The sequence below is a fragment of the Strigops habroptila genome, chromosome 7, assembly GCF_004027225.2.
Source record: "Strigops habroptila isolate Jane chromosome 7, bStrHab1.2.pri, whole genome shotgun sequence".
NCBI classification, from domain to species: Eukaryota; Metazoa; Chordata; class Aves; order Psittaciformes; family Psittacidae; genus Strigops; species Strigops habroptila.
The window spans coordinates 42017618-42038792 of NC_044283.2; the positions used below are offsets into that span (position 1 = coordinate 42017618).

Below are 21175 nucleotides of genomic sequence, written 5' to 3' on the forward strand. Positions count from 1 at the left end.
GTTTTATCTTTTATTTTGTTTTGTTCTTTGCTGCACAGCCCTGCTAGCTGAAATTAAGGGGTTCAGAGTTCCTGATTTGCCTTTGACTCAGTGCCAGTGTTGCTGTGGGCACTCAGCTGCTCAACATCAAGTGAACATCATTAGGTAAAAAAGAATGCAGCAATTTTTTGAATAATTTTTCTGACCCTCACATTAGCCAGATGTGTTTTTCCCCCTGCTTATGTGATTGCTGGTTATAATTCCACTTAGGGAAGCTTGAGAAAGCAGACCTTTGCAGATTAAACTTGTACAAAGGAGGTGTAAAATATAAAGTAAAGGCTACGCTGCTGGAAGACTGAAATTGCTTCTCAGCTCGTTATTTCGGGTAACTTGTGCTGGCGGGAATGAGTCGGGAAGAAGGTTGGGAAAGGGTTACGTCCCTGCTTGCAGACCTCCAGTTTGATCATGCCTTCTGCTTTCCTCTCCCCGGACTGTCGTCCCCACTCCCGCCTCGGACCTGACGATGCAGACGCCGCCGCCCTCCCGCGGGGGTTTCCCTCCCCGCCCGCGGGGCTGTCCAACCATCCCACCCGCGGTCCCGGCACTCCCTCGGCACCGGCGGGGCCAGCGCCGGCGCGCAGCCCGCCGGCCACGGGCAGCTCCTCTCCCCGCGGGACCGGGCGCGCCGCGGCTCCGCGCCGGGGGGCGGGCGTGTGTGTGCCGGAGCGGGCGGCGTGCCCGCGGGTGACGGGCCCTGCTCCCTCCCTTCTCCCCAGGTGGTGCGAGGGGGATGCAGCACCGAGGAACGGGCTCGGCCAAGGGTTCCCTGGCGGGCTGACGGGCGCAGTTTGAACGCCGGAAGTGCTTTGGATGCCGGCGGCGGCGGCAGCAGCAGCGGCTGTGAAGGTCTTGCAGAGAGTTGGAAACGACATGAATTCTTCGGTTCTCATCCCTCTGGGAAATATGTCCGGTCTCCTGAATTTTTCAGAGAAGAACTCGCAGTTCTTGCAGTTTGAGGATGAGGATTGCAATGTGCCTTTGGCCATGGTCTTTACTTTGGCCTTGGCTTATGGGACTGTGATAATTCTAGGAGTTTCTGGGAATCTGGCCTTGATTGTCATTATTTTAAAACAGAAGGAGATGCGCAATGTTACCAACATCCTCATAGTCAACCTGTCCTTTTCTGATCTTCTAGTGACCATCATGTGTCTTCCCTTTACCTTTGTGTATACTTTAATGGACCACTGGATTTTTGGGGAGGCCATGTGCAAATTGAATCCTTTTGTGCAATGTGCCTCAATCACAGTCTCAGTCTTTTCTTTAGTCCTCATTGCTATCGAACGCCACCAGCTGATCATTAATCCTCGTGGCTGGAGGCCAAACAACAGACATGCCTACATGGGGATTGCTGCCATATGGATTTTAGCCACAGCTTCCTCTTTGCCTTTCCTGATCTATCATGTGTTAACAGATGAACCCTTCAGAAACCTAACATTTGATGAATATAAGGACAAATATGTCTGCTTGGACCTGTTCCCGTTGGACACTGCCAGGCTTTCTTATACCACAACGCTTTTGGTGATACAATACTTCGGACCTCTTTGTTTTATATTTATTTGCTACTTGAAGGTAAGAGACTATCATTTTGCAATATCTACTTCTTTCTGTCTGATGTTTGTTTACCCTTGCAAAGTTGATGGCTGTAGGTTAAATTATCCCACATTTCTCTGTGTTGAATTTCCTGCAGATATACATACGACTAAAAAAAAGGAACAACATGATGGACAAGATAAGAGACAGTAAGTACAGATCCTCTGAAACCAAAAGGATCAACATCATGCTGATCTCAATAGTGGTTGCATTTGCAGTTTGCTGGCTGCCTCTCACCATCTTCAACATCGTCTTTGATTGGAATCATGAAATTCTGCCTGTCGCTACCTGCAGCCACAACCTGTTGTTCCTGATTTGCCACCTCACTGCCATGATCTCTACATGTGTGAACCCCATCTTCTATGGGTTTCTCAATAAGAACTTCCAAAGGGACCTGCAGTTTTTATTTCACTTTTGCCACTTCCGCTCCCGTGAGGAGGATTATGAGACTATAGCCATGTCCACCATGCACACAGATGTTTCAAAAACCTCTTTAAAGCAGGCAAGCCCAGTCGCATTTAAAAAAATAAGTAGTGATGATGATGACAAAATATAAAGAAGTGATAAATATTCTACACCAAACTGCTGGAAGTGTGATTGCAGGTGAAACATATTCAAGGACAAGCACAATTACATAACAAGTACAGAATGGGTAGTGTTTTTCTTCTTTTTCCAAGGAACTTTGATTGTTGTCACTTTGAAATCGGACGCTGTGCATTTTTGCACCTTTTACTGCTTTAATGTTCACAGCAGTTATATCTGAATCTTATTATAAGACATAATCGGGCCTGCTAGTACCTATGGTTTTCATCAGCTGTTTTTTTTTCTGTTCTCTTTGTACAGTTATGAGCTTTAGCACAAAGATATATTTATTGATTTTTTTCTTCAAAGAAGTGGTTTTCAGGAGTGTCCATCTAAGACCACTAAAAACAATACGAACCCCAGGGAAGCTGTCACTACAGAGGACACCCATCCCAGCATAAAATTAGGACATTCTGATTTGAAGAGTTCTTCTTCATTTTTTTTAATTTTTTTTTTTTTTTTTAATCCAGCTTTTGATTGATGTTAAAATCCTGTAAAATCAGCCTAGGCATGCAGAAAAATGATTCTGTGAAACCTGTAGAATATGTTAAATGGGGACATGCAGTCGTCTCGTTCATAGAGGCAATTCAGGCTGTAACCACCTAGGTTCAAAGACAGGATTAAGAGAGAAATTTTGTTCTCAATTATGAGAATAAAGCCCTACAGTAATGCCACAGAGCACAATGGGATAACTCTGATGTTTCACCAGAGCCAATGAAAGCAGAAACAGACCTTCAGTCCCAGCTGATTACAGCTGATTGCAATATTACAGCCTTTTTAATTTAAAAAACCCAAACCCCATTTTCATCTACCATCATTGACAGGAATTAGTGTGGCTGGGATGAAATGTGTTGTCTGTCCCAATCCTATGAACCACGTAAGTCCTCCTTGGGACCTGTGTTCAGAATCTAAAGGGCGATGGGACTGTTCACTGTCTGGACAAGGTGCAATTTCACCCTCACAGGTGACAGTGAAAATCAGGTCTAGTATTAAAAAAAATAAGCTTTAGCTATCTGAGGCTTTTCATAATAATTAGTGCTGATCTATATAAATTATGTATAGGCTCATAATAGTCTGTGTTCAGACACAATGGTATAAACCTGGATTATCTCCAAGACAATGAATGGTTTAATCAAGATCTGCAAAATTTAAAAGGAGGATATGAATATAGTTTGGGTGTAATTGGTATGTTTAGCTTCTAAACTCACAGTGCTTACAGTTGGTTGAAGTGGAGAAATATTTGCCAAATATACAGAATAGAGTTCTGTGTGTTATTGCTTAAAGTATATATCCTTTAATTACACAAAATATACACAACTAGATCCGCAGCTGAGGGAAAACCACATAACTTGTTTGCTGTAAGTGAAACTACAATATCCACCAGCTGAGTTTCTGTTCCATACAGTGTACTTTGCTGTATAATCAATGCCTTTTTGAATAATCAGCTTTTTAAAATACAATATAGACGTTACTTTCTTTTAGCAAGGTCACTTTAAACCATTCTGGCAGAGAAGAAGGTCTTTAAAATGTCTATAAATGTAAATGTAGCACAAATGGCAATCTGACCTGATGTCTTTCTGAGCAAAAAAGTCTCAGGATGTGATGGTAAATCTAATATGTTCTAAATTTGACAAGGATAAATGCCTAAGAAATGAAAATTATTTGGTTTGCCAGTATCTAAAAGTCAAAAACTGTGCCTTGTGCTGTCCTATAAATAGTGTAGAATATTAAAGTAGCAATGTGTTCTTGTGCATTATAATTCCATGTATTTCTCTACGGGCAGGTAATTTAATTAAAAAGGAGGTTTCTGTGGTTGAGGACAGACAGGGAATGTAGAAAATGAATTATAAGACAGAACTTTCAGAGCTTTGCCCTTTTGTATTTTATGAGATTTCCCTTTTCTTTGTGGTTCCCTATGAAGTGTTGCTAATAATTTGACAACGGTCTCCTGAAATTATTCCCCTGTCACTTTATAATAATTTTCATATGCTAAGGGGTGTGTATTTTCGCAAAGAGATACAATGTAGAAAACCAACCAGGTTTTTCTATAAAGAATGTCACAGAGGATTTTTTCCCACTAGGAAAAAAAAAAAAAAAGAAAAAAAAACAGAGTGAATTTTATGTTTTGGGGTTTTCTCCCCATTTTGAAAAAAAACCATAAATAAATAAAGTCCTCTCTTCCAATCCAGTGGAAGAAGAAAACGGTATTATTTGAGAAAGTTCCCAGATAGTTTGCTGGAAAATGTTTGATAAGGCTGAATTAGGTATTCATACAGAGTAGTCATTGGAGCAACTTTAGAAGTATCTGCTGATGAACAGGGGCCTGAAACTGGTGTGTCCTAAGATTCCGAGATCTCCAGTGGGATAGCAATGTAATTCCTCCTATGTCAAACTTTCTCCTGCTTGAGGTACAGTCTCAAATCATACAGCCTATCTGATACCATCTCATACTTTCTTCTGAGTTATTTTCTCCTACATTTCTCCTGAGAATGTGCGTGAGGTGTTTTTTGCTACTAACACCTGATAAACAAAGTGAAGTATAAACAGGAGCATTCCTTTGGGTCAGGAGCCATTTTCTGCTGTCCTAGGATCAGGCTTCTCTTACATGTTCCTTACTTCCCTGCTTTCTGAGCCTCTGCTAAGGACACAGGCTAGCACATCATCGTACAAATAGCACAGTGGATGCTGCCTGAAATGACGATGGAAATGAACGCAGCGGAAGGAATATTCAGCAGGAAAACGCATTTGTTGAATTTCAGAAGCAAAATCATTGCTCTTCTGAAGAATTTGTTGTGAGGGCAAAGATAAAAGTAGTCTCCTGAGGTGCTGCCCTGACATCTGCAGGGCATAGATGACATCTACTGAGAGCGGTATTTTTGTCTTTGGTTTCATGACTTCACACTCAAAAGTCCTCAAAAGCCACTGGAGATTTTCCCCTCCTGACACCTGGCTACAACACTAATCTTTTTCACTTGCAGAGCTCCAGCATGGCTTCTCATCCTCTATATACTACATTTCTTTACAGGGTAAGCTGCCAGGTTTCATGTTTCTCTATCATTTCTCAGTCATTCTGGTTTGATATTTGTCCCTCCTAGGTGCTCTTTTGTCAAACTCCCCACACTTCAGCACATGCTGATTCCTAGCTCAAAAGCCTGAAGATCCCTCTTATTCTTTCAGACTAGTAGAAAAGTTTTACTGACAGAAAAACAGAACAGTGAGGGATCTATAATGTGTCTTACTATTTATGTGCCATACATTTCATGTCAAATCTACAGCCTTAAATGACAAATGTAAATATTTAATAAACATTAATATCTGCTTCATTTGTCAGTTATTTTGTCATCTTAAATTTCACTTTCATCCACCACAGGCATTTAAAGCTTCTGCATAATCTAAATACACCTGCATATTTGTATGTCTTCTTATTAAGTACTTCCGTATTCCCATATTGCTTTTTTTTCAACATATCTCTTGATTGTGTCATTGTCATTACGTACAGTAATCCACAACTTTCACATCTTCATTTAAAAAAGGGTAATAGTAAAGGAAGTAACTAATTGACAAAAATATCTGCTTTTGGTAGGCTAGGAAAAAGCTGGATACTAAAAACCACAAAAACAACAAAAAAACCCCAACCCGTCACCCCCACCCCAAGATTCCCACCTCATAAAAGAAATCAGATTTCAATCAGAAAAAGGAGTTAACTTGACAGGACTCCCCAGGTCACTTGAGCTGATGCTGACTGTATCTTATCACTGATGAAGGTGTGCAGGGCTAAGGGCTCATATATTCTGACTCTGCTATCTTGCAGTACAGTACTAGCTATTATTAATAGCTGCCAAAAGCAAAATTTGATACTGACTCATATTCAGACTGTAAATCAGCATATGTTTAAATCCAGACCTGTTCATCAAATTCCGATTCTGACCTCAGAAAAATGTTCTGAGATCAGTGAAACTGAAGAATTTGCTTAATGTCAATCATTTGCCTAAGCACTCTACCAAACAAAAGTACACTGCTGTCTGGCAGCTCACACTCTTTCCTAAAAATCAGATTTTGGATTTCAGCTTATTATAGAAATAAATTAATGGCATACAATTTTTCTCTGGATTTTTATCTGCATTTTCTCTGGAGTCCAGTGCCTGACAATGCTTCAGTTTAAGGCTTTGCTTCCTAAATCCTTCTATCAAAGAATTTACCAAACCATTGCATAGAGAATGAAGACAATAAGGAAACTCTTTTTTTCTTTCTGTTCCCATTTTTAAAACATACTTACCAGTGGGAAATATGAGCTTAAATAATACCTCTGTCTGCAATGGATTAAATTAATTCAGCTGAGTAGAAAGGGTGGAGAAATAATAATTATAAACAAACGATAAATTTTGTCGACAGCCATTTCTCAGCTGAAGGATACATACAACTCCAAGTTCTACCATGCTCTTTCAATTACTGTGTTCTTTACTATGTGGTATTTGCTTCCCTGAGTCATTACTAAATACCCGAGTCATTACTAAATACTCAAGTCATTACCAAAGTTGACGTGGAAGAAAATTCTTCTATGTTTTTCAGGATTTCAATGTTTGAGGACTACATGTAAGAAGAAAAAATATGACCAGCTTTAGTCTCTTACACTTTAATTACCTGTGGTCAGAAATAACTTCTGTTCAGTATTTCTGTTTGTGCAAAACGGTGTTAATGGTCTAATTGAAGTTGATATTTCAAATATTAGGGAAAACATTCACAAAGACTAACTTCAGGATGGCAGTTTTCATAGCCTCCTTCAGTGGCAACCCGAGGGCACTCACACCTGCTCTACTTCACGTGCTACGCGCCTACCAAAACATCTTTCTCTCCCTTACCTACACAGGCTGCTAAAGGATGGCCAGCTTCCCAAGCCCAGCACTAGGCCTAGTGACTACTGCCTCCCTTCTTCCCTCCTCCACAGTGCTTCTGCAGTCACTTCATATTTCATTCCCTTGGCAGCTGGTTTCTGAGGAAGTCATAGGAATTTATGCTCTGTTTGTAAAGAGAAGATGGTAAAATTCAGGACAGTGCTTTAAATAGTTTCTTCCATTAAAATTATCTTCCAGCAAGTTTTTGGTAGGCAAGTTTCTCAAAATTTGCACTCCATAGAAGTATGTAATTTACAAAGCCTGTGTAGGAATTATGTCCATACAGAACATGCAGCACATTGCTGCAAAACTGGCAGCAGAGAGTCTTGTGTTTTCCAAAGATCTGGGCTGATGAACTGGTTATCTGACATAGACCAGGCTTAGTTGCAAGAAATTTGCACTAGATTCAAAGGTGTTTGAGATTACTGCACAGGAGAGGCTCTGCATGGTTAACTTGCCACAATTTATGCAAAAATTCAGCTAAGCAGGGGAATAGATAGACCAAATTTGGAAAAGAGCAAAAAAGCAAAAGATCTACATGAAACCTCAATGCATTCTACAAGATATACACAAAAAGACTCAAAGGGAGACTCGAGACATCTATTTATTTTGGGGGCCAACAGACTGACACATAAATGTTTTTTAGGCTAAAGTGGTGGTCAAAAAAGAATGCGTAATAAATAGTTTCTCAGTTCCTGTTTTCAAAAAAAGGACATGGATCTTTACAAGTTACTCTGAATATGTATTTTAAGACTCTTCACCTTAGATTAATCTAGATCTCTATTTGAAACAAGGGAAACAAAATGTTTTTGGCGCAATCAAAAAATAACAGCTTTTCATTGCAACCACCCACTACACATGAATTTGTTTGCTTCCACTTCTGCACAACACGGAGAACATTTGTTTGTGGCAGGAGGAGTAACCTGATCAACAAATCTCTCCTTGTCTTTCCTGGTTTGTGTTCACACTGACACTGTGCTGCTGTTTGTCACTTTTTCACACCCCACTGCACAAGCTACAACATTTTTATTATGCTATTTTTATTGTTTCTTAATAAAAGCTCTCTGTGAAAAGATGTTCTTGAAATATCCTCTTCAATGTGTGCTTGAACATATGGGTGAAAGGCGATAAGGATTTGTAGAAATGTGACTGGCAATGTCATGATATTTCAGGGGGTAGAGAAGTAGAAAATATATTTCTTGCATACTGTTATTCAGCCCTTTCCACTTCAAGCTTTTGTTATAATTTTACATCATGTAATCTAAATATCAGCTGAGTCTAGATATCTAGTGTTTCCTCTTGGTGACCAGACTCCAGAGACAGCCAGCTAGAGAGAACACTGGGTAACACAACTTGTTTCCTTACCTATAGCCCTCATATTTGTCTGTAAGCTTCTCATTGTTTGTAATACACTTGAAGATAGGTAGGCAAAAGTGTTCACTTCTTTAAGACTAAATGTTGTACATTTAAGAGATTTCATAGATAAAAGGACTGGATTATCTTTCCTGATTTTTTTTTCCATTATTATGATGACTGTAACATTTGAGGCTCTTCAATTAATCCTTGATTTGTTATCTTTTTGAGCATGGGGATAGTTCCCTGAATGTCAGTCACTGTGTTCATGTGCTTATAATTAGACAGGTGCTAAAGTTAGAGCATTAAGAAGGTCATTTATCTGGGAGTGATGTGAGATGAAGAATATTAACAGCAGCCTGTAAGGGACTGATGGACAAGGCTGACAAGCAAAGGGCCTCAGGTGGTATGAATGGAGGCAAAGACAAAACCATCAAAACAGAGCTTAAATGGGGTCACCTCAAGCATTTGTAGGTAAGCAAGAAAGAGCCTATAAGACCCAAATTTGGGGAAAATCCCCAGACCCTTTCTGGGAAATAGCAATGCTGGAGTCCCTCTCTGAAGTGCCTGTATACTAATGTGTGCAGCATTCGGAACAAATGTAATTAGAGGTCTGTGTGTGACTGCAGGGGTATGGTCTTGTTGGAATCAGCAATGTGGTGGGATGGCTCCCATGACTGGAGTGTGGCAGTGGAGGCATACCGGCCCTTTAGGAAGGACAGGGCAGGACACAATGATGAGGAGGTGGAGTTGCCCTTTATATGAGAGGGCAGTTGGAGCTGTTCTGAAGATGGATGAGGAGCCAACTGAGAATTTATGTGCCCTTCTCACTGTCCTGAGGATCTTGAACTCGACCATTTCATGATCGCTACAGCCAAGGCTGCCCTGGAGCATCACATTCCCCACCAGCCCCTCCCCATTGCTGAGCACAAGGTCAAGCATGGCACCTCTCCTTATTGGCTCCTCTATTACTTGCAGGGGAAGTTGTCTCCACACAATCGAGGAACCTCCTGGATTGCTTGTGCCAGGCCGTACGGTCTCTCCAACAGATGTCAGGATGGTTGAAGTCCCCCATGAAGACAAGGGCCTGCGAGCGTGAGGCTGCTTCTATCTGTCTGTAGAGTGCTTCATCCACAGAGTCCTCTTGATCAGGTGGTCTGTAACATATCCCCACCATAATGTCCCCCATCGCTGTTGTCCCTTTGACCCTGACCCACAAACTCTATGTTGACTCATCACCCGTCCCCAGACAGAGTTCCATACTCTCTAGCCTGTCACTGACATAAATAGCTGTTCCCCCTCCCCATCTGCCAGGCCTGTCTTCTAAAGAGCCTGTAACCTTCCATTCCAACACTCCAGTCATAGGAACCATCCCACCATGTTTCTGCAATGGAACAAGTAGCTCGTGGGAAAACTCAAACATAAAAATAAGTATACAGAAAGGGCGGAAGTGACAAATAACATGAGAGGAATATAGAGACACTGCTTGAGCATGCAATGGAAGGGAATGCAATGGTTAGGGAAGCCAAAGCCCAACTGGAGCTGAGTCTCCCTCTGATAAGAGAACAAGGCAACAAGAAAGGCATCAGGAAGGGCTTCTGTAAGTACATAAGCAGCAAAAGGAAGACTAGGGAATATGTGGGTCTGCTGCTAAATGGAGCAGGGGCCCAGTGACACAGGACATTGCAAAGGCTGAGGTACCAAACTCTTCCTTCAATCTTCAGTAGTATGACCAGCCTTCAGAATTCCCAGGGCTTGGAAACCAGGGGGAAAGGCTGGAACAAGAAAGGCATGGCCCTGATAGAATAAGATCAGGTTAGGGAATACTTAAGCAAACTGGACATAAAATCCGCAAACTGGACATAAAGTCCATAAACTTGGACAGTCCATTGTCCCTGATGGGATACAGCTGTGCCTTATGGTGATTGAACAACTCATCCTGAAAACCATTTTCAGGCTCATGAAGGACAGGAAGGTGATCAGGAGTAGTCAGCATGGGCTCTCAAAGGGCAAGTCATGCTTAACCAACCTGAAAAACTTCTATGATGTAGGTTATCTTACTAAGCCATCTACTGGCTTGGTAGATGAAGGGAAACCAGTGTATATTGTCCTCCTTGACTTCATTAAGGCTGTCAACACTGTTTCCCATAACATGCTTACAGAGAAGCTGATGAAGTATGGGCTGGATAAACAAGCAGTAAGGTGGATTGAAAACTGGTTGAATGGTCAGGCCCAGCAGGGGCTGATCAGTGGCTTTTTTCAGTGGTGCCCAGTGACAGGACCAGAGGCAATGGGCCTGAAACACAGGAGGTTCCCTCTGACCATCAGTAAACAGTTTTTCACTGTGAGGGTAACTGAGCACTGGCACAGATTGCCCAGAGAGGTAGTGGAGTCTCCAACCCTGGAGATATTAATAACCTAAATATGGTCATGGGCAACCCTCTCTAGGTGGCCCTGCTTGAGCAGAGAGGGTTGGGCTAGATGATCTCCAGAAGTCCTTTCTAACTTTAGCCATCCTGTGAGTCTGTGAATGACAGCATCAGAAGTTTATCCACACAATAGAGCTTCTTTTCTCTTCAAGTACAGCTTTCAGAGAAGCCGTTTTTGTCTCCAAGCTGTGAATTATTATGTATATCTAAAACATATCTTTTTGCAACTTTATTTACTATGCTGTAGTTAGTTAGATTTCCATTTATTTTACTCCAGTGTTATAACAGAGAAAATGTTCTCAAGTATCAATTCTTTAAGCATCTTGAAAAACACGGTCTGATTTCACTAATCTCTTAAAAGACACTGGACTCTGAAAAAGCCTTTTTACTTTGTAAAATACATCACTAACACATTAAGTGACGTATTGCTTTTACTAATCCATTAAGCTTGATCCGACTGACCTTTCATACAGAAATATGGCCACTTACTTCACTCTGATGTCCAAATTCGGTATAATAAACTCTTAGATAGACCCGTTAAACAATATTTGATTTATATAAGCACTGTTAGAAAAGCACTGAATATAAAATTTACTGGCTACAGTGGCACTCTTACAAATTTGGGGAAGATAGGCAGCTACACAGATAAAAGCATTTTTATCAATGCCTGAGTAAGGAAAATAATGGAAAACTCACTCTTGCCTGCTATGTGTGGCAGCAGCCATCCAGCCAGCATTATCTGGGCAATGAATATGCTCTTATGTCTGAGCCAGGCACGACAAGACGGGAAGGAGGACCATGGGGTCCAAGGGTTATGGACTACAACGAAGAGTTGTAGTAATGCAGCGTCAGTCTGCATGGGAATTAGAGGGGAGAGCAGAGGCAAATTTAGTGGGCTGAGGGGCAGATATAGAGAATAGAGACATGGAATGAAAATCTTAGTAATTTTGTTGTTTAGAATAATCTGTGGTAGGAAATATATGACAATTACCGGTTTCTGGGCAAAGCTATAGTACATGTGTTCATCAAAGTTTGTGTTTTGTTAGTAAAGCTCACAATTATTTGAACAGTAAAATCCAGTTTAGCATGGTTCCTATGTTAGAGAACTTGTCAGTGAAGGTGCTACCTGTACAAATTATTCTTTTACAACTCTAAAACCTGTTGAATTTGAAAGAGTTCTGATTGCTCTAATATACTTTGCTTACTTGATCTAATAATTTTTTTTAAAGCTACAGATGAAGCAGTGCTTCTGATGAATATATATGCAATACTAGTAGCTGCATAATAAAGACACAAGTATGTTAATACATTTTTAGTAAAAATTGGTGCTAGCCCTGCCACACTGGATATTGCCATTCGATTTCTCACATGGTTTTCTTAGAAATGCAGCACTGTTTCTGCAATAACTATGATTGCAGCTAGGCAGAAAAAAAAAAAAAAAGCCAAACAAAACCTCTCTGCTCTGGAGGTATATTTTTACGTGATTTTTTTAAACCCTTCCCCCCCTCTATCAAACACCTCTCCAACTTGTGCTTTTAATTCTGGGTAGCAGAAAGAGTCCTAATGGCTTTAAAACTCTCACTGAAGGCCTCTACCCACACTGACCCAATCTGAAATCTAGGCTGATTTTTTCGTGCTCTCTAAAAGAGGATGCCTGCTAGCAGGTGTATTTAATTAGAACTCAAACTGCTCTGCTACTGTGCCCTAGTAGTTAGCCTGAATTCAAGAGCAGATAAGACTGCTTTCATTAGGCAGAAACTGAGATAAACGTATTCTTTGTGCAATGCTTATTCAGAAACATCTTATATATGCTACTGTTTCCAGAACAAAAATAAACCTATTGTAAAACAAGTTGCAAGTGGGCCTGAGTTTAAGAAGCTTGGTCTCTTGTTTCTTTTCAGCATTGTGTTTGCAACTCTTTACACTGACCCTCTCTATTCCCATCGCAAGCACCTGATATTGCAATCAGAGACATGATGACCAGGCAGACCTCTTGTAGATACAGTTCAGGATTAAGCAGTCCCTCTCCCCACCTTCCTCTCTTCCCATGCCTACGTATCACAATCACTTGTCACACTGAAGGGTAAACTAAACTGAGTTAAACAAGGTTTATTGTTAGGTTTATTGTTTAAACAATAAGTCTAACAATAAAGAAGAGATTTGAATTAGGGAATCGGTCCAATTTGTCACCTGGTTACACAAACACTTGTTCTGGTGTGAAGGGCAGAGGTTAATGGAAGGAATGAGTGAATGACTAAGGATGGGAATGCACAGTGAGTGCTTAGGCTGGCATGGCCACATAAAGATGCTCATCAAACTGCACCCTAACTTTTTAATAACAAAAATGCTTGTTAATCCATCAGTGTTAGCTCTGACCTCTTATGAGGTCTACTATTTTGCGTGGCCATCACTGAGTGCACAGCTGGTTTTGCTAAATGAAAAGAATCAATTGGACTTTGTCTAGTGCTTACTGCTTTAAATGAGTCTGTGCCTGTCTTTTGATTTAAACTTTGCACGCTGACAACCATTATTACCTTTCTATACAGAGCCACCTTTCTTGCATGCCATACTGCAGAAGCTGTAGGCTCTGTTCCAAGAAACATAATAATCATGGAAGTACACATTTTCTAGTAAACTCTACAACTACATGCAGTGAATCATGGTGTGAGTCTTTGGATTCCAAAAGCTGGTATTTCTGTGATTTTTAGGTTTTTTCTTCTTCACTAGGAAACTAGGTGGAAAAACAGATTGTTGCAGGGCTACATTCAATGAGTAAATAGTTATGCCCTTGAGTCTACAGAACTGTATTCAGGAAAATGCAGTGGCTAAGATTCTGATTTGAGGAATAGGCTAATCAGTACCACTAGGCCCGACGTTTGAGCTTTCTCCAAATATATTCTGGTATGTCAGTAGGTCCAAACTGTCTTGCTTAAATCAGTGTGGGATGCTTTCACCAGCAATTACTGTGTTGAACTGCTGTGAACTCCAATTTTCAGCTCGCTTTCAAAGTTCTGACTTAGAGGGAATTAACGTGATTTAGCTAAGCTTGACCTATGAAATCATGTATGACTCAGCCTGTCTTCTGCGTAAAGTGATCAGACTATGATATGTGATACTAATAAAACGAGAGAGCCTATTTCTAAGTATGAATTTATTTACTATGCTCACTGAGGCTGTTTGTGTCACATATTTAAGTTTGAACAGCAGCATTTTCTTGAAAGAGAGAAATAATAACTAAAATCTGAAATGTGAAATTGCTTTAACTGAGTTTCAGTCCAGTCCCTAAAATACAGATATCTACGTTAATACTGAGTGCTGAGATCTTTTAACTGACTGTATTAGCAAATAATTGCAGGGGCATATGGCTGCATTACACATTACAGATTTTGCATGTAAATGTGTAATAAATGCATACAAATCCATCATTAGATGGACTGGAAAGATTGCTTTAAATAGAAAGAGTGTGACTGAAATAAAAATCTAGAGGTTTTTAGAATACTGTTACTTCTTGATTTTCAGAAGTTTCACAGTAAAATAGAATTCACTTTGATGCAGACTATTCTGTCACCTACTTGAAAACACATTTCTGAAAAGAACTCACTACAGCCTGGTATTTTGACTAATATCTTCTCTCTAAGTAATTTCTTGTTCAGAAGATGGATTTAAAATCTCATACATCAAAATGGAGTTCCTGTGTGAGTTCAGTACAAGTTTTGCCACTGGAAAGCAGCAAGTAGGGGTTGCTGCTCTTGCTGTATGTCCCATGCCTATTGGTTATGTGCTAACGCAGGTGTACTCCCATGTGTTCTCCTTGTCTTCTGTGGAGTTTGTTCCATTGTTTTCCTTCTAATTCTGTCCCTCTTTTTAAAATACTTGCCTTTTCCTGCCCAGACTCTCAAATGTTCTTACTAGCTCTCTCACACCATACAAAGAATTTGAAGGCCATTTTTCTAAAACTTGATAGATTTTATCATGGTCATGGAAGATAATGGTGTCTGATTTATACAGCGTATGAAATAAACCAAACACGGTATTAACATAACTTTTAAAGAGAAGAAATTGATCAGTATTTTCCAGTAGGAATATAGCTTTTTGCAGTATCAGGGCCTTGCGTTCCTTGTTCTTATTTTGTTCTTTCTCTATTTACAGTACTTATGCTATTTACAGGGTCCATTCATTTTACGCTGTGGTCAGCATGTATACTGGGAATACTAACCCAGAAACACTAAAGGCTTAATTTTCAGAGGCACAATAAAGACTCAGACACCTAACTCTCATCAAAAGGCAGTATCTTGTGCATTTGAAATTAATTTTGCTGTATAAACATAATAGTGATGAAAATAAGCAGAAAGTAACCAGATCAGTGTCATAAAAAAAGATCTTGGAATCCATGTTTATCCCTGTTAGACTCTAGCCTTGAACTATTCTACTATACTCATGAGAGCTTAACGGAGCTAGCAACCAAAATGCCAACACAGGGTAATTATCCAGCTGCCTTTCCCCAGGATCTTCCCCATGTTTGTTGCATGAGTATTAACACGTGGCATAACCCACTCCGTCACAAGCATGGGGAACTGCAGTAAAATAAACCCACATGAACTGCAACCACAACGTCAATTTCTTAGGCAGATGTTAATCACTAAAAACCTTGTTTAGGTGTCATGTATGTCTGTAGAAGAATAAAACCTTTTGACAACTCAAAATGGTACAGCTTGTCGCATAAGAGGTGTGGCAGTGTTTACCTCCAGCTCTGTACCTTGCCTGTCTTTGGGACAGTCCCATTTGTGCTGCAAATGTGTTTCAGATAATTCAGGTAACAGCTGCTACATTTGTCTGTCGTAACCTGAGGGATTAAGATAATCAACCTACAAAGTCTGTCAATACACAAAACAGCTGACCCATTTCTATATCCGTGATGTCCACCACTATCCTCTCCCCCAAACTCTTCAAATAGAAATAAAAACTGCTTTATATTTCACCATATCCTTTGTATGGTAACTTGATGTAGAATCAGCACAACCCTCATCACTAACTCATATCAACATCACGTTTTTCCCTGCTGATCCCCACCAAGTAACTTTTTAGAATTGCTTTGAATCTATAATTTGTGATACTGAGAGTTTTAAATGTAATACTAGGTTACATTTCATTGACACAGTATTAAATATTAAGGCCCTGCTGTGGAGCCTACAAAAATCCATAGCAAAACAGATAATTGCAACATGAGATGTGCATTCTTTATCTTGATGAACATTCATGTTGTTGCTGCATATGAGCTGTGCTCCATGATGCATCCCACTTTTTTGTGTGTCCTGATGATTTCAGGAAACCTGCTCAGAAATTTTTTACTCCCTTTCAATGACAGTTAGGGCATGGCCCTGCAGATTCCTGGATTCAGGGTTTTGGAAGAAATCTTGGGCTGCCCTCCTCTAGACAAAAAAGGACGAATCCTCTGGGAAAGACAAGAGAGAATTCTTTCTGCTGTAAAAACTGTTTAAGATACTAGCTTTTTGTTGATTCTCATAGGTTTTACTATCTTGCATACTTCTTTCGTTTTGATTTGTTGGTTTTTGGGTTTTGTTGGTTTTGTTGTTTTTTTTTTTTGTGAAGGCCTAGTCATCATATGTATTCCCAGAACACTGCTAGTAGCCATGTTGGCAGGATGCTGTTCTTGAATTAATCACCTTAGCTTGGTTAGAAACAGTTCAAATTTGTCTGAGATAAGGCACTGGGATATTTATACATAGTCTTCTATGTTGCAGTACAACACCCACATTAGATATCTTGAGTAATTCCAAGCAACCTGTAACATATGGCACAAGCTAATATTCTTAATATTGGGAAGACAAAAGGAACCATTGTAGAGAGTACTGGATAATACAAGTGGTTTTCCTACAGCCTACTGAGTAAATGTAATGATAGCTCTGAAATCCTGCCAGCCTGTCTGCTAGTTCTTGAAGTAGCATGGGTTGTACAATTCAAGAAGTGAGCCTACAAAATATGATGGAGCTAACAGGCAGCAGCTGGAAGTGTGAAGATGGGAGATCCCTCCATACATAGGTGATTTATGCTATCTTGATCTGATGGACAGAACAGTTGTCCAAGGGGCAAGGTGTCCATACAGCCAGCCAGCCATTGAAGTACCAGCTCTCTTAGAAAAGCTTTTTTCATGAACCTGGAATTGCCAAAGTTTTGTAGCTGGAGGAAATACTTGTATAACCAAGTAAGAAAGATGAGTAGTGTAAATTTGCTGGGGTAAGCACTGAACCCATAATGTCCCATTATGACAATTTTATGCATAATGAGGCAAAAAAATCTAAAGTTAATAAAGGTGGTTATTAATAAGAAACTGCTAAAACAGGATTAGAAAAGCAGCTCTGGTAACAAACTTTTGAATTGCCCGCCAGTGTCCTTTTTGACTATGGGTTAGAGAGAGAAACAACATTTGCAGCTATCTCCCTGCAGGCACCAGATTGCTAATAGAGCCAACAGAGCTTGCAAATCCTTTAGTAAAGATCCAGTGCAGTGAATGGGTGAGGAAAATGTGTAATATCTTAATTGGACACGGAATAATAACAGATCTTTGGTTTTTGGGATCAAACAGGAAAAAAAAATCAGGGAAATAGTTTGGACTGCATAAGAATTCTAGTTTTGGATTTTATTCAACAACGAAAAAGAAGGTTTTTATACTGTTCAGTGTTATTTAACCTTTTAAAACATGTTTTTCTCTTAATCTTGATAAAATTTTAACGAAAAATGGTGTAGTGAAACAAGAAAGTTACATTCTGATTTTGAATGTTCAAAATTAGTTCTTTCAAACAAAACATTATATTTTGATAAGATCATGAAAGTAAGCACTAAAAGGCATTCAAAATCTTCTCCAACCCCCTGAAAAAACCATACTGGATGAATGAAGCCAAATTTTGTGAATAACGTTTTTCCAAATAAATGACATTTTTGGAAGTTTTGTTACCTTATAAAGATGCACTGATAGCACTAATCCAGTTCTTACCCACTCTTATAACATCCTAGATGTGAAGTGTAACTTCACAATAAATTGCAACCCTTTTAGTGTAAATGCAAACCATTTGTCTTCTTTCATAATTTTTCTTCATGGATTATCCTGCATTCTGTGTTTGTGGGTGCTAAAATATTATTGTATTACTACAGGAATTGTATGTGAAATATCAAACTTTAAATAGCTGGGTATCCTATTAGTATCCAGTATCATCTGAATAATGGCATGGGAGTATAAAGTCTTGTTATGACAAGCCTATGCACGTCTGGACAAGAGAATTAGAAAAGGACACATCATGTCTCTACTGTAACTTTTCACCTCTATTTACTAAAGGAGTGGGTAACTCAAGAGAAACACAGCATAATCAGAGGCCCTGTGAAGGAGAAATAGCAGAGAAGCTTAGGACCACAACTTTGAGACCACATTCATCTTAGAATCTGTAATAATGTTTGTAACTTGAAAAAAATAAGTTTGCAAATTGCTTAAAATTAATATTACTTCAGAAAATGAGGAAAAAATACAATACATCTTCATTTTCCAAATGTTTCTAGAAATCCTTAAAAAAAATAAAAACATGAAAACTAAAGAAAGTCATGAATCCCTTACAAATGACAGTTCTTTTTTGAGTAAGCTAACTCCTATCTTCATTTTTCCACAGTAACTTTCACCACACATGCAGTTCACAGTCTTTTCCGTGATTTTTCACAAAACCCCCGAAGTACAGTATCAACCATACTTGTTCTGTGGTTCTATGTATTAGAATGTTTATACGAGGAAGAATAAGCTCAGAGGTGTGTGGGCGATAGCTTTGTTATTGTAGAAAGATTAAGCTTGAGAAATAAGCTCTATCTCTATGGCAATGAACTTAAACTTCCCATGTACCTTTGAAAGGGTTTTAAAATTCAGTTTTTCTTTCTTTCTTTTTTTTTTTTTTAGTGTAACATACAAACAATGAAGGAAGAAGTTAGTACTGATTTATATCCTGATTCTGCAAACCGCATCAGGCTTAATGCACAGATACCCATGGTGCTGGAAAATGAAGAGAAACTGAGACAGAAGTGGCAAGAGAAAAAAAAAAAAAAAGAGAGAAAGCAAAATGAGAGAGAATACTTGCACAATACTTTATTGGTCTTTCTTGACAATAGTTTTGTTAGCTTCAGCTGTGTAAGCTTTAAGTTAATTTTGTTCAGCAGGTATTTAAGAGCTAATTTTACTCTGAAGTTTGGCGCAATGCAGAAATGAAATGTGCTTTTCTACTCATTAGTTTCAAGCGTGTGGCTGAATGTTACAGTTCACTCACTGAAGGCTACCATTCCCATTGGGATTGTTCACAGCACTATTCGTAGGCTTTCAATTATTTAACAATTTAGTTATATACAAGCAACAGACAGGATGTAGTAAAAAATGCATGTTCTGTCTTTAAAGTTGAGCTATACTAATAATGAATTGTTAGTGGAACAATGGTATCAATCTTTAGTCAGTAAAATAAAGGTGACTATATGATTTTATAAATCCTCATACATACATACACATAACATTAGCGAAGGGTTTTTCTTGTTTTCTTTTAGACTAATAACCATGGCTGCATATACCCTGTAATACTTTTAAATACCCACTGATTGATTACGTTGCCATCATAAAAACTTCTGAAGAACAATTTCCAAACTGTAATGATTATTCTATTAGTACCACTTGCTCTTTTTGGAAACTGAACGCTAGTTCAAAGCTAGTTTACTGCATCTTGCTTAATTTTGACCATACCTGTTGCTATTGTTTAGATTTGTCTAAGAACAGTGAAAAAATAGCAGTAAAAGTTTCCTAAAAACACAGCTTCCCAAGCTGTTGTGCTTTCCTCTGGGCTCTTTTGGGGGATACAATACTAGAAGAGACCACCTGAGATATTGATTCAAGTCCTCTGTCACAGAAGAGTTGTTCTTTGCACTACATGTGAGCCTTTCCTGTTGATATAGGAACAAATTTCTGTGGCTGTTATAAATTGAACCATTTAGCCAAAAGTTCTAGAAGTAATCAAAAGAAACCAAAGAAGAACAAATTGCTTTTGCATTTCCAATAATTTAATTTCTGTTTGTTAGTGGAAAATTAAAAATTAGATTAAGCACTCTAAGCATTCATGCCAACAAGCGACAAAGGTTTCTCAATTTTACAAACACTGGAAGTTCTCCCTCCATTTTCTATCGGGAGAGAGAGGACCAGGCTATGCTGGATATGTATATGTGTGGGGAATAAAATTTAACAGATTGCACAAAATACGAACTTTGAAGTCCGCTCCTGAAATTTCGATGCTGGCAAATGGTCAGTTATCTTGGTTCCAAATGCAGCTTGTACAACATTTTGTAAGATCAATCTCTCTAATGAAATATAACATAACAAGTACTAATCGCATTGCTGGTGGGCTGCTGGAAGACATTCAAATGATATAAGAATGCCATAATCAGCATTCAAGAAGGACATGTATAAATGTGAAATCTAATTTAATTCAGGAAAGTACATATTTTTATAGTATTACTTTCTGCCTAGACTTAAATGATTATTTAAACAAACAGAAGTGTCAGTTACTCAAATAAATGTATGTAACTGCTCCTTTGTCTCCTTTGTTTCGCTGGCTACTGTGGGTGCACTGTGTCAGTAAGGACACTTAATACCTGTATGTCCAACCTATTGTCTTAGTTCCTCTCATCTCCCTTATTTGTGGACCCACAGGTGATCTTTTCCTTTTTTCTATCAAACTGATAGATAAACATTTTTCGTAGTCAATAGTCAAACATTTTTCATTATTTTGACAGATGCCATTAGGCAACAAGGAAGCTGACTGCTGAGTGTGGTGAAAATAATTGCTTATGAGCCCATCAGGACCATTTAGAGGAATAATCGTGTTTTCTCTGTTTATCAGAGCAGAATTCAGAAGGCAAATATTCAGATACTCTCAATTTCTTTAACTGAATAGAAATGATTGATCTGAACACCAGGAACTTTCCCAAAGTTAACCACCCAAAATCAATATTTTACATTGGTTTTGACAGAATGACACACTGTTTCTTTAAAGTCTAAGTAAAATAGCCATTGCTTTTCTTTCAAGGTTGCAATTCCCATTCATTATTGTGTACCATAATCATCTAGATAATTTCCTCACAAATCTTTTATTACTTAAACATACACACACACCCCTAAACAACCCTGTGAATTGAAAGCAAGAAGAGGTTCATCGCAGATTGAGCAACATGGAATCCTTTTGTGATGCTGTTCTTGGGGCA

General features: G+C 39.1%; 1 protein-coding gene across 5 annotated transcripts in view; it reads left to right on the top strand.

Moving 5' to 3' along the window:
- The window catches only part of NPY1R (neuropeptide Y receptor Y1), a 53282-nt gene that overhangs the window by 10206 nt on the left and 21901 nt on the right, over nucleotides 1-21175 (top strand). The window contains exons 2-5 of one of the 5 annotated variants that reach the window (XM_030491984.1): nucleotides 39-144; nucleotides 756-1608; nucleotides 1727-1778; nucleotides 18840-18860. In XM_030491984.1, coding sequence (XP_030347844.1) covers nucleotides 850-1608; nucleotides 1727-1778; nucleotides 18840-18844 — 816 coding nt within the window. In that variant the 5' untranslated portion in view covers nucleotides 39-144; nucleotides 756-849 and the 3' untranslated portion in view covers nucleotides 18845-18860. Of the gene's footprint in view, nucleotides 1-38; nucleotides 145-755; nucleotides 1609-1726; nucleotides 8179-18839; nucleotides 18861-21175 lie in introns of those variants that run through there. The other 4 variants (XM_030491981.1, XM_030491983.1, XM_030491980.1 and 1 more) reach the window with 4 other exon arrangements.